Below are 14,078 nucleotides of genomic sequence, written 5' to 3'. Positions count from 1 at the left end.
CAGAGGGGCAGGCTGGTTTTGGGAAACACCGGGCAGTACGCGATGCTGTTGCCCAACTTCAGAGAAGTGAGCGGCAGCTTCAGCCAGTTTCCGCTTACCGAGAGCTCGGGGTCACTCAGGTTTGCTGAGCTCCCCCCGGCAAAGAGCATCTCCCTCACCGTCACCAAGGGCACCACTCTCAGCAGCACGGGGAGCCAGGAAAAGCGACGGTGAGGGGCATTGGCCCCTGGGAAAGGGTGCACCAAGGGTGGAAGAAGGCAGGAGCAGCCCCGAGGGATACGTTTGTCAGATCCTTTTTAAAAGGCTTTATTTTTCAAAATATACAGTGTATTTACAATTGTAGTGTCTACAGTTTTACATATAACTTTATTCCAAACCTTTAAATATCTGCAGTAAACATTAGAAAAAAAAAATAAATCACAGGATCAGCAACAAAGGCATCTCGTAGCAATTCTGTTCATTGGAGTTTGAGTTTCAGGTAGCCAATGTCTACAAAAAACAAACTTGATAAATTTGGCAGAGAGATGGTGTGCACTGGTTAGAACCAGGCAAAATCCAGACCTGGGGGATTCCCTGCAATGGGCGAGAGGCCAGGAAAACCCTGTGCTGAGACCAGGCCAGGAGAAGGACCCAGGATACGGGAGCCCCTTGGCACGAGTTAGGCGATGGGGTTAACTGCAGCGTGCTGGGCGCCGTGGGGAGAGGGCACCCTGGGAGGGGACAGGCTCGGGGCGGCGGGGGGGGGCTCCGGCAAGGTGTCAGGGCGGAGGAGGGAGGGCAGCATCAGGCACTTCATCTCTCGGGCAGCAGATCTGCCCGTGCATCCGTGGCCTGGAGTGGGAGGGCGGCAAGGAAGGGGCAGGAGCCCCCCAGGAAGCCTCGCAACCTCCTCCTTCCCTTTCCCCACATCCTCACCCCCTGTCACCCTTGGCAGTGCCACAAGTGGACCACAGCGCACCACGGGGATGCTCCGGCGTGAGGCCACTGCTGTGGCACAGCCCCCGGCAAGGGGACAGGGGCCAGCCGGCCTCACCGCGGGACTGGGAGGGATGCCAGCCCCAGCCCAGGAGGGACGGAGCTGGTGGCTGGGTGCTGTGCTGGGGCCATCAGTCCTCTTTCTCGAAGGTTTCCTCGGGGATGAGCGTCCGGAAGGGATGATCCCAGAAGCGGGTGCTGATGCCAAAGCCTGTGGGCAGGGGAGAGAGAGCTCAGCCCACAGTGCCACCATCACCAGGATGGGGACAGGGCACAGCTCGCTCCGCGCTAACTGGCGAGGGAGGAGCGCCTGCGTTTCGGGGAGGGGTGAAGGCAAGACAAGGGCAAAGAGGAAGAGCAGAGGGAACAGAAGGAGCTGGCTGGGCCACGGTACCGGCCCCACGGATGATAGCTTATCTGGATGGGGCGTTTTCTCCTAGGAAACCGGGCAAAGGGCAGGTTGAGCAAGTGCCGGGCTGCTGAAGGTGCGGGGCGGACCCGGGGAAGCCTGGGGCCTCACCCTGCGCCCGCCAACACCTCCCGGCGGGAGGAGATGCTGCGCTGGGCAGGGATGGGCACCCACAGCCCTGCGCCACAGGGGCTCTGCCTCCGCCCCGGCATCCCTGGGCGGCATCGGTGCCCGCCGGCGAGACATCCCGCTGCCTCCACCGCTGAGCCGGCTCCCCGTCCTCAACCCAGGGGCTGGGAAATGGGTCCCATGGGGCTGCAGCACCTCGCACGCTGCTTCCCCGTTGGCGTGCTGCTCAGGTTTCCCCATCCCACATCCCAAACAGCAAATATTTCCGAGCATCGGCTGCACACAGGCAGGCAGGCCAGGCTTCGACAGCCTTTGCCACCAGTGGCACACACAGGGAACGCAGCGCTACCTGCTTTTTGGTGTTCAAAGTGGTGCTTGACATGGTAAGCCTTCAGACCGTACAGGTAGGTGCCTTTTTTCGGTGAGCCCGTAGTGGAGGTAATAGTGCATCATGTCGTAGATGATGTAGCCGCAGAGCCCCCCGACGAACACCGAGAGCCCCAGCACCTCGGGCAGCAGGAGCCGCAGGACGCCGTAGAAGAAGCCGATCACCAGCGAGGCTGGCACGGGAGGGAAGACCAGGCGGGAGCTGTCGAAGGGAGACTGGAAGCAGAGGAGGACAGTGGGACAGGCAGCTCCTAGCTCACCACACGTCCGCCAGCGCATCCCCACCAAGCGCTGGGGGGGTGCCCGTTCGGGAAAAAGCCATCACCAGAGCAGCCCCCAGGAACCCTCCCCAAAAGATGTACCCGGAGCAGCAAGGGGTGGCCGGGCAGCCAGTGGCTTTGGCTGGCAGGTCCCCGAGCTCCACGGGGACACTTCCTCCAGCGAAGCTAGAGGGAGCCCATAGCTCTTTTGGTCTTCCCCCTTGCCCAACCGGAGCTTGCAGATTTAACTCCAGCTCCTCCGAGCCCGTCTTGCAGCCCTCGCCGGTATTAGGTAAGGGCCCCGCTCGGGGCGAAGATGCCACGAGTCACGTTGAACACGCACAAACAGGCTCCACCTGAGCAAAGGCCACCGTTCCCACGGCCCGACGGGCGCCGGCGGGGGCGGCAGCTGCGACTCACCTTGTGATGCTGCCCATGCAGCAAGAAATGCAGGGTGATGAGATAGTAGTTACTAGCGGGTGGCTTCATGTGGAAGACAAAGCGATGGATGAGGTACTCTAGCAGGGACCACAGGAACATCCCCAGGAGGAAGATGAAGGGGAAGAAGTATTTGTGGACGGGGATGGAGTACTCTACACAAGGAGACATGCAGCAGTCAGCGGGGCAGGTGGCATGCGGGGGCTCTTACTCATCGCCATCCTCCCGTTGGCACCTGGGTGAAACTGGGCTCTCCCTCCCTCTCACCTCTCATCCACCTCCTGCCCCAAGCTTCCCCAGGGAGCCACCTAGCCGAGCACCGCTCCAAGACATATTTTCCTTTGATTCCCATTAAGTCACACTCTTTAGCAAAAGGGTTGGCTTCTCACTGCTGCAAGGAGCTGGTGAGAGGGGTCCCCTGCATCCCAGGTGCCAACAGGGGCTCAGATGGGCACCCCAGTGACAGCCCTGTCCTTACAGGGCTTTGCTCACCAGAGTGGGGCAGGAGGGGCCTTATCTGTGCAGGCAGCACTTGTGACAGTCAAACAGTGGTGCTGGCAGTGGGGTTTCTTTTTTTTTTTAATTTTGAGAAAAAAAAAAAATAGGTTTCTTGGGCACTTTCCCCCGCAGAGCATTTTTCAGCCACCTCCTCCTTCCAGGGCCGACTGCCAGCCCCATCTCCTCACTAGCACAATTCAAACTGCTCCCCGCCCCCCAACCTGTTAATTTTTGGGAAATCAATCAATCAATAAACAGCCCCTTGGCAACGAGGTGCCAAATGCCATGAGGAGCAGAGGGTGGTGCCAGCGCAGCGGGCACTCCACCCTGCAGCCGGGCACCGCTGGCACCGGGTGGCACCTTGCGGAAAAAAAAATAAAATAGGGAGCCCAGAAAAAAAAAAAAAAAAAAAAAGCAGCACAACAAAGAAGACAGCCTGCCCAGGCCATGCTTGTTATTCCCGGGGGAGCAGACAGTGGGAGATTCAAGGGCAGGCGCTTCGGGCAAACAAGCCCCGCACTGTGCGATGCCGGCGGTGCTGAGAGCCGGGTTTGTTCACCCGCTGCGGCGGCATTCAGCCGTGGCCCAGGGTGGGCGTCGGCGGGGGGTGCAGCGCCACAGGGCTGGGGTTTGGGGATGGAGGGAAGGGAGACAAGAGGGAGTGAGCTGCAGCCCGGGCCAGAGGCCTCCGTGCTCCTATCGATCCCCCCGGGGGGACAGAGTCGGTGGGCGAGCTCAGCACACAGAGGTGGGCGAGCTCAGGCGGCTTCGTGCAGGGGACATGCCGGTGGCTGTGGGGATGGGGGCTCACCCGCTGCTCTTGCATGCGGCTCGTGGTGAGCGTGCACGGAAGGAGGGATGCGGAAGGGATGCAGAGGTCTCCCTGCAGGTGTCCTGCCCCTGGGCCTGGAGCAGGGGCAGCAAGCCCAGCCCAAAGGCTTTGCCACTGCTCGTACCTGTGGTGAAGGAGGAGAAGAGTCTGGTGTTGCCCTGGGCGAGGGACGTGTAGCTGACCCAGCTGAGATAGAGCACCACGGGAGCCCACACTATGAACACCACGTACCTGCGGGGTAGAGGGAGATGTCAGGGGGAGCGTCCCATGGGTTGGCAAGCCGTCCCCCCCTCCCCACGGAGGCACCGGCCAGGGCACGGCGCAGACCCTGGGGGCTCACCACGCTGTTTTGGAGAGGGACTCGAGAAAATCCGAGTGGAAGAGGCGGATGGGCCGATCCACAGGCTGATGCACCCACTCGTCGTACTTCTCCCCCAGGTAGCCCACTTGCCACAGCAAGGGCTTCTGCCAGTCCACCAGGTCCTGAGGGAGCAGACAGCGGTTGTACCCCCACGGGACCCACACTCCGGCCCGGTACCAGGCACAAAGCTGCACTGGAGCTGCAGGATTTTGGGCTGCAAGCCCCTTCCCACGCCCCACAAGCAGCTGCTTCTTGCTGCAAGCAGCCCTGAGCTCCCACAAGCAGCAGCACAGCGCAGGCAAGCAGAGCCAGGCACGCAGCAGCCCCATCTACCCAGGAACGCAGGGCTGAGCTCACCCCTGTGCCAGCAGGTACCTGCTGGCGGTTCAAGGTGAAGGCGGCCGTACCCGGACCTGGCTCAGCATCAGGCCCTGATAACCGAGGCTCTTTCCCCCCCCTCCCCGGGAGCTGCCAAGATTAGATAGCAAGCAGCGATACTGCCCGCTTGCTAGCCGTGCCAGCAAGCCACCAGCAGGACATTGAGCCCATCCCCGTGGCATTGCCTTGGCCAAGGGCTTTTCTTCTTGCAGAGAGGACGCATGGGGTGGCCGCAGCCATTGGAGTGCTCTGGCAGCGAGGGGTGAAGCAGAAAGAGATGGAGAGCAGGGATACGGGATGGGAACGCAAACACCCGTCGCTGTTGCTCCTCCCGCAGCTGCGTGGCTGCAAGAGCAAGAAGGGACTTGTGCAGGTGTGCGCGTGCATGGGACAAAACCAGAGGGACACGACCAGCAGCGCCGCCTCTGCCATCACTCAGCATCTCTGGACGCATCTTCTGCTGGCCTGGCCAGATAAGGTGGTTTCTCAGTCACACCCCTGCCCTGGGACAGAAACTGCGCTTGCCCAGCCGAGCCCCAGACCTGGCAGCTCTCCATCGGCCAGCCTGTGCCATGCCGGCACGGCGACCAGCACCGGGGCTGTGCCACCGGTGGTAGCGGGGATGGCTCAGCTCAGCGTGTTTCAGGGCAAGGAGCCGAGGCGGCCGTGGGCATTTCTGGGTCTGCAGGCAGGGATGGATGCGATCACGCAGGAGGGGAAACGACCCCAGCCCGCAGCGGGTGCGAGGGGTGGGGATGGAGACACCCTCTGCCAGGGAGGTACAGAAAAAGTTGGAGCAGAAAGGCCACTTTGGGATGGCAGAATCACTTTTCAAGGTGTTCAGCAGCAAAATATTAAGATGGGGGCGGGGGGGGGTGAAGGTGCTCTCCTGCTCCAAAAGCTCTCAATCCCTTTCCAAGATAAAAGCACGCTCACCGCCAAGCCAGGGCAGCCAGATAGTGCCACAGAAGGAAGGGACATCCGAAGGCACCATGGGGACAAATCCCCACTCCCATGGCACACTCAGAGAGAAGCTGGCAGGGCGCACCCTGTGCACGTAGGGATCACCCTGCCTGGACCAGGGGATCCCTTAGCACTCCAGTACTCAGTCAAGAGGAAAAAGTGAAAATAAATAAATAAAGCAAGCAAGAAAAAGAAATAAAGCGAGGTGTGGCTTGGCAGCACGTCCCACTCGAAGGGCACAGCCACTGCCAGAGAAAGCCATCCCTGCCCACGCGGCCGCAGCAGCAGCCTCCCAGCTTGGCTGCACCTGGGCAATAAAGCGCAAGCGATGCGCCAGTGCCAGGAGAAAGGGCAGAAGCATCCAGAAGAGCTCGGCTCCCTCCCAGCATCCCTCCCATCCCGGGGGTCAGCAGGAAGCCAGCGCTCACACAGGGACGGGGAGACCCCGTCTGCCCTGGGGGCGCTCCGGCAAACAGCGTGCCAGAGGAACCCCCAGCTCTTACCGTCTCCACATCCACTGTTTTATAGCGGGGATCCATCCGTGCTGGGCTCTGGGCTGCAGCATCCACTGCCTTCTCATCCACTGACTCAGGGAGACTCTGAAAAAAGAAGGCAAGCCCTGTGGTGAAGCATCGGTGGCAGACGTGGTTGGGACATGGGTGACATGGGTGACGGCCATGTCACCCAGGCGCATAAGCAGAGCTCACTCACACCCGCCTGCTAAATAAATAAGGGAAAAAATTTGATGAATTTAAGTCAGTCAGTTCCTGCAGAGCAGGTTCCCAAGGGATGCGGCCACCAACGAGCTGCGCTGCGCTTCCAGCTGCGCACCGAGCATCACACGCTCAGGTCTCTTTGGAAGCCTCCCCCCACGCCCAGTGTTCGGGCCACCCCAGCACGCTGCTGGGAGGGCTCTGGGTGCCACTGCTTCGATGCTGCGAAGCGGAGGCTCCTGGGCCATTGGCTGGCATCTCCCCTTGCAAGCAGGCAGTGCCGCAGCACAGCTCGCCCTCCTGCAGGCCAGCGACACGGTGAGCACCAGCCTGAGCCAGCAAAGGCATCGGCGGGTTGGTGCTCACCATGTCGGCACCGGGCTCTCTCCTCCCCATCCCACCACCCCCCCCAGTGAGAGCCCCACTCAGCGGTTTGGTCCCCGAGGAAGCTGGGGACAAGCTGGGGACCATGGCACAGCCAGTGCCACCACCCTGGCTCTGGGCATGGGGAAAAAACGCAGCAGGAGGAAGGCCACCTCGGGAAGAAGGCAAAGTGTCCTTTGTGGGGCGGCGCTGGGCCAGGCACCTTCGCCACAGGCTACGCAAGATGGGGTGGGCTCTTGGTTTTGGCTAGAAAGGGCACGCTGAGGCCCGGGGACCGGGCGGTGCAGTGGCGGCAGGATGAAGCCCAGGCTGCAGTCCCGCTGCCAGGGCTGGCTGAGAAACAGGAGAAACCTGCCTCGTCTGATGCTTGGAAGCAACCACACCACCAGCTGCCAGCACCAGCCTCCTTCCCGCGGCCCTGCCAGCACCGGCGCCGGCCCTGCCGCTGGCGGGGGGCTTGGTGAGGCCGCAGCGTGCCCATGCAAGCCCTGAGCTGGCCGTGCCCCCCCAGCAGCAGCACCGGCAGCCGGCCAGTTCCCCAGGCAGGACGTGCCAAACATGCCTTTTCTCCGCTTTGTCACCTTGAGTTACCCATTAACCCGGCAGCAGGGCACGGCGCGGCAGCCCCAGCGCACCAATGCCCACTGGGGTTCCCAGCCCCACTGCTCCCAGCAAGGACAGGTTTTCTCCCAGCAGCTGTGGTGCAAATGGGGTTCCTCGATGGATGCTCTCCCTGCTGCTCCAAGAGGGATGCAACTCCCTTGAGGGATGCGAGGGCATCGCATCCCTGTGGGAATAAACCTGGCAGCTGCAGGAAGAGCCGGGATGCAGGAGGACCAGCGTCACCTCACCGGGGCGGGCAGGACTTTACTCCGTGCTGTGCTGGCAACGCGGCGGCAGGGCCCAGGTGCTGTTTGCTGACAGCAGGCACTCCTTGCCCGGCCAGGCTCCCACCCCCTTTCCCAGGCTAGCCAGATTTCAAGCCTCATCCCACTGGTACAGGGGCTGAGCTACCCAGCCCCAAGGCACCCCCTCGCCCCGGGGGTGCGGGCAGGGCAAGGGATATTTCCAGCCAGGCTGGACTTGAGCAGGCATCAATTTTTTTTCAGGCAGAGCACCGGTGCAAGCTGATTCCATGGACCACCACACCTCCCTCTGTGAGGGTCCCACCACGATTTTCAGCTTTGCGCTCTCCATCCTTCAGCAAGACATCCTGAAACCCTGGGAGAGGGGGGATGCCCTGAAGTCCAGCCAAGAATGGTCAAGTTATAGTTTTGCTTCCTCCCCACAGGCACTTTGGAAGAATATTTGCCTTTAAGAGAGACAGGCAGGTTCTCCATCCCCCAAGAAACGAGCCCGTGGTCTCCGCCTCAATGCCTGTACCACAGCATTACCAGCAGCGGGAAGGATGCTTAAGAAAGCGGGGCTGACGCAACACCCCAGCACCTCTGTTCCCTCTTCCGAAACATCCACGTGCCTCCGGCTCCCCTGCCCACAGACACCCGAGCACCACGTCATGGTTGGAGGCTTCCCCAATCTCCCGGGTCAGGGAGGCGGACAGCGGCTTGGACCCCACCTCGCTGGCAGCACCCTGGCTGAGGAGGATGGGTGCCACCAGCGAGATGCCATCGCCCTGCGTGCTATTGCAGCTCCCTTCCAGCGCCCAGCCTCGCCTGAGTCACCTCCTCCTCCTCAGGCAGGGAGCAGGAGGAAGGCTCTCCCCTTGTTCACCCCGGGGCTGGCACTGAAAGGACCCACAACCGTGGCGCAACCGGGATGCGAAGCCATGCCTGCGTGCCCTGGCTCATTCCCCAGAGCGGCGACATGCTCCTGCCTGCCCCAAGCACGCAGCCACCCCATGGGGACCGAGCCCCACCGGCACCCAGACCAGCGCTGGGGCTTCTGCCCATCCTCCTCCTCCTCCAAATAAAATGTGGGTTTGAAGGAGGCTGAAGGGGTCTTCGCAAGCACTGGGTTCTGCCTGTCATCCGTGGGTGATGCTGATGCATCCGAGTCATCCCCCAGCAAACAGGTCCTGCTGGCAGGGATGCGCAAGAGGCCTGATGTAACGAAGGGAAAGTTAACGCCTATGAAGCGCCGTCTTCCCGCGCCACCACCCAGGCAAGTGGCCGCCCCGACGAGGTGCCGGCTCTCCTGCTGGGATGCAACGGGGCGAACACCCAGGGCATGACACGACGCAGTGACCGGGTGACCCGGCACAACCCCTGAGCATCCCACTGCCCCGTGCAGGTCAGGCAGGGAGCAGGTGCCAGCTGGAGAGCCACGCTGCCCCTGTGCCGCCCCGCATTGGGGCTTGGGGCGTCAAAAGAAAACTAAAATCCAGCCGCGGCGTGAGCAGGTACAGATAGGAGGGGTGATCCAGCACGGAGCAGGAGGAGAAGCTGGAAACCCGTCCTCAGCCCAGGGAGGGCAATGCTGCCTGCCAGCCACCCTGCCAGCAGCCCCAACCCAGTTTTTCCACCCATGCCCCTTTGCCCAGTAGTCAAACCCAGCGGGAGCCCTGCCGTGCCTCTGCATCGCCCTGGAGCCTCCCACGCCTTCACCGAGCTCCTAAACTGCTCCGTTTGCTGATGTCCACGTGGGACAATTGCGTGGGCAATGCAGGCTCAGGCGTGGAGCATGGGGACAACCCCCGAGGCACAGGGAGCCCGAGCGAGGCTCCCACCTGCGGTGGCACAGTCCCAGCATCCCCGTCCCACTGGCACCACGGTTCCCGGGAGCAGCTGGCGGAGCCCCATGATGCTGCACCTCAGCCCGTGAAGCACTGGGGACAGCAGGACTGTTAGAAGGAGGTTGAATTTACCTTGTTCAAATGATAATACTTTAAAAGCCACTTCTTGTTAGCTACCTCCTGAGAACGCACAAGTGCCTACATCCAAGTGAGCTGAGGCTGGGACAGAGAGCCAGGGCAAGCCTGACACGCAGCGATATGGGTGAGAGGATGGGGAGGACAGCAGTCCCAAGAGGGATGGAGATTTATGGTGATTCACGGCCACGTCACGTACCCCAAAGAGGCTGTGATGAAAGACTCTCATTGCTTAAATTGGTGGAGTAATTAGATGATCCAGTTTCCCTCTAGCAAGGCTGTTAAAATCCACTGTCTAGTTTGGGTAATTATCGCTTCTCACTTTGATCTCCCCTATATATTCTGTTTACATAGATAAAAATTCTGGGTATTAATTTGTCCTTAGCCAAATGGGTCCGGCTGACGCAGAAGAGAGACCCATGGCTGAAGGATGGAGCCAAGCTCCCCAGAGCCACGGGAAGGGGCGCGGAGAGGCGTGCCGGCGGGATGAAGGCTGGCTCCCACCTGCCTCTTCGCCTCTCCTGCATTAATGCATTTCCCCCCTTCCTTTCCAAAACCCTCAGAGTCCCTGAGTGTAAGCAGGGGGGTGCTGGATGCCTGTGGGACCACAGGCTCCTGCATCCCTGGACAAGGGGATGGTGCAGCCCCGGGACCTCCAACAGGCAAGGAGAGGCACCAGCAAAGCCATGGGGGTCCGGGGCCAGAGGGGGCAATGCAACACCTCCTCGAGGCACGTCTGCCCGAACACAGCCAAAGCAAGGACCCAAGTGCCACTGAGGGCATCGACTCTCGCCATCTCCCTCCAAAGGGGATTTTTGGGGGGTGGCAAGTGTGGCAGAGCAGCTGACGCATGGCGTGCACGCCAGACATGCAGGATGGTTTATCTAGTGCCAGGTAGCATCTGATCTCCCTGCGTCCCAGCGTTATCACGCCATCTATTTACATTGGGACAGTGGCAATTCCCCTCAGCCAAGGCTTCGGTGCAAGAACCCGTTTGTCCAGTACCTTCCTTCGCCCCAACCAGTTGGGCTCGTCACGCCTGCGAGGGGGGCGGTGGCAATGAGTGTCCCAACAGAGGAGGTGCCATCGCTGGGATTCAGGGAAAAAGCAGGCATGGTGCTGGGGCTGAACAAAGCCTCATCTGTGGTGCTGCTGCCGGTCGGGACCGAGGCTGCGCCACGGGGAGAACAGCAAGTGCAAACAAGCAGCCCAGAGGGACCGACTGGTCACCGACCTTGCTGGGATGTCCGGAAGGGAAAGCGGCCACTGGACTGGCCAAGGGGGCTGGGCTGGTCCCGCTGCTTGGCCATCCTCACCGTGCCGGTGCCGTGTGCCAGTGCCGTGTGCCGGTCAGTAACTGGGGTGGCAGCACCTCGTGCTACGCTGCCTCCTGGAAGTTCCTGGTGCTTTGCCGGGTGCTTTCCCTTCCACCTGGGCAGCCACGGTTGGGACGGTGCTGAGTCACAGGCACCCTTGGCCCATACCTGGACAGTCAGGGAGGTGGCTGGGCTCCCCTCCCCACCAGCAGCCGCTCAGCACCGGCAAGTGTCAGCACCCAGCACCCCAGTGCCTGCTGAGGGCTGGTGGTGCCAGGAAGGGTGCCTTGCCCCATCACCCACCCCGTGCCGTGCAGCCCAGCTAAAAGTAACACTGAGGTGCATGTCCCCATCGCCCGCAGCCCTGGCAAGGACACCAGCACCTCCTCACCATGCTGGCATGCCAGGGTCACCCACCAGCCCTGCCTCCCAGTGACAGGGCTGGGATGCGACTGTGGGGTGGGACCCATCGATACAAGGCTCTGTGCTCCGGGGATGCAGGGTGTCTCAGGCCCCGAGACCCGGACCCTGCGTGCCTCGGGATCCCCCGCACCTCAGGCCCCACAGACGGTGCTGACAGCCCCACAGGTGTCCTCGGAGCCAGCGTGCCCCACGCACCCAGGAGCGCTGCCTTAAACACCCCCTGCCCCACACACCCCTGTACACTCCCTGCCCCCCACAGCCGGGACCCCGAGTGTCCTGTGCAGCTCAGACCCAATGCACCCCATGTCCCACACAGCTCAGGCTTGGACCTGGGTGCCCTCCTATACGCTACATGTGCCCCGAAGGCTCCATGTCCCATACATTCCAGACCCTACACACCCTTGGCATGCCCAGTAGACCCTGGACCTCGGGTGCCCTGTAGACCCCATAGAGCTCAGGCCCTGCAGAGCCCTGACCTGGGGTGCCCTGTAGACCCCGTACGGCTCACACCCTGCACAGCTCAGACCCCAGTACCCTATAGACAGCTTGGACCCTACGTACCCTGCGCTTGGGGTGCTCTATAGATCCCGCACTGCTCAGATCCCACACAGCTGGGACCTGGGACACCCTATAGACTCCATACACCCCAGACCTGGAGCACCCTACAGACGCTGTACCTCCTGGGCTTGGAGCACCCTGGATCGAGGACACCCTATAGACTGGGTACGTACCAGACGTGGGAGGCCCTGGTTCCAGCACGCCCTATAGGACCTGCAATGGCACAGCCCTGGGATAGGAGCACCCTGGACCCAGGACACCCTATAGACTCGGTACGTACCAGACACGGGACTCCCAATAGAGCCCGCACCTCGGCGGCGCCGGGACGCCCTGTAGAGCCCGCACCTCGGCGGCGCAGCCCGCAGTACCTGCTCCCCGCCGGGCTCCATCTCCCCCACGTAGTACTGCTCCAGCCAGCGGCGGGCGTTGGCCGAGTGCCGGTGGGGCGGCCCGTCCAGCGCCGCGCTCACGTCGGTGCCCGCCCGGCGCCGCAGCAGCTGCTCCCCGCCCGGGTGCAGCCGCACGAAGCCGCTCAGGTCGTAGAGGCGGCGGCGGCAGGAGACCAGGCAGGCGCCCTGCGCGCAGCGCGCCCGCACCTCGGCGGCGCTGAAGGAGCGCGGCGCCGCCATGGCCCCGCTGCCCGCGCGCTGCCCGCACCGCTGCCCGCGCGCCGCGCTCTGCCCGCACCTGCTCATCTGCATACATGCATATGCGCCAGGCCCCGCCCCCGGCCCCGCCCCGCGCCGCTCGTTGGACCGTGCCCGGGGGGGCGGGGCTTGGGCTGAGGGGGCTCCGCCCCACCGCAGGTGCCCTGCCGAGGGGGGGAATGGGGAACCCCTGCAGGGGGAGCGGGGGGGCAGCCCTGGGGCGAGCAGGGAAGGCCGGGGGGGCAGTGGGGGTGCACCCCTGGAGGGGCATTCGGGGGACACACACCTCGGGGCACTGGGGAACCCCCGGGGGGGGACACAGCCCTGGAGGGAACAGGGAACCCCCAGCGGGGGAACGGGGGGCACCTCTGGGAGGGGGACACGGGGGTGCGCCCCTAGGGGGCACCGGGGAACCACCGGAGGGGGAACGGGGGGGGGGCGGGGGACGACGACCCCTGGAGGGGATGGGGAATCCCTGGGTGCATGGGGGTCAAGGGGGGGTCACCCCCTAGGGGGCACCGGGGACCTGCTAGAGGGGGAATGGTGGGGGGGCGGGGGGGGCACCCCTGAGGGCGGGGAATGGGGAGCCTCCAGGAGGGGGGTACAAGGGTGTGTGGTGGCCCCCGGGGGGGGAGTGGGGCTGTGGGGCACCCCTGGGGGAGGGAATGGGGTACCCGAGGGAGGGGACAAGGGCACACGGGCATGCTTGGGGGGGGAGCAATGGGGGGGTCTGGGCAACCCTGGATGTGCTATGGGGGGCACCCCCAGGGAGTATGGGCACTGCCGGGGGGGTAACTGGGGGGAGTGGGGACCCCCCCCGGGGTATCATCCTGCCCAGGGTGCCACCCCCCCAAGCTCTGTGGTTGCGAAGGCTGTGGGAACCCCAGTCCCTGCTCAGAAGCCCCCAGGAGGGGGGGGGGTCCCTCCCGGGGTTTCCCCCCGGCACTGCTCACTATGAGGCACTATGCCCTCCCCTGCTGCTTGCAGATTTATTTCAATTTTTAATTAAATTTCACACCTGCAATTAGCCCGGTGGGCAGCACCGTGGCAGGGGGGCGGGGGGTGTGGGGGGCAGGTCCAAGCAGCCCCAACCCCCCCCGGAGAATCACAGACAAATAAATCACAAAAAAACAACTAAAAAGGAGCTTCTCTCCCCATTTTGGGGGAGAGCAGCCACTGGGATTGGGGGGGGGGGGGAGGGTCTGCTTTGACCCTTGACCCTTAGGGGCTGGCCATGTGCCAGCAAATTTTGGGTGGCAGCTACAGCCAGTGGGTAGGGTGGGGTTTGCCAGCTCAGGAATGGGGACCCCCCTGCCCTGCCCCAGCCCCCCGGCTCCGGGGCGCTGTGGGGTGCTGGTGGGGCGCTGAGCGAGGCCTTTAATCAAGAGCGATGCCGAACCCGCCGCGCGGGCCGGCGTCGCCTCCACCTCCGGGAAAAATCCTCTTTTTTGGGTGGGGGATGGGGGTGATTTTCCACCCCGACGGTGGGAGCAGAAGGGTTTGGGGTGGGGGTATCCCTGGGCGGGGGGCTGCCATGGTGCACCGGCGGATGGGTGCAGGGGGGGTCCCGCGGAGGGGTT

At 63.0% G+C, this 14,078-nt stretch overlaps 1 protein-coding gene across 1 annotated transcript; it reads right to left on the bottom strand.

Annotated features, from left to right (window-relative positions):
* Nucleotides 1-290: 290 nt before the first annotated feature.
* On the bottom strand, nt 291-12,530 carry FA2H (fatty acid 2-hydroxylase). The gene is given in 8 exon segments (XM_056361157.1): nt 291-1,186; nt 1,863-1,941; nt 1,943-2,116; nt 2,581-2,753; nt 4,053-4,159; nt 4,269-4,411; nt 6,134-6,229; nt 12,220-12,530. Coding segments are annotated over 8 exon segments (1,113 nt in total). The 5' UTR covers nt 12,481-12,530; the 3' UTR covers nt 291-1,106.
* Nucleotides 12,531-14,078: the final 1,548 nt, after the last annotated feature.

The sequence above is a fragment of the Falco biarmicus genome, chromosome 15 (assembly GCF_023638135.1).
Source record: "Falco biarmicus isolate bFalBia1 chromosome 15, bFalBia1.pri, whole genome shotgun sequence".
NCBI classification, from domain to species: domain Eukaryota; kingdom Metazoa; phylum Chordata; class Aves; order Falconiformes; family Falconidae; genus Falco; species Falco biarmicus.
Note: the sequence above shows the minus strand (reverse complement) of the source record. Positions and strands in the feature narration are given on the sequence as shown.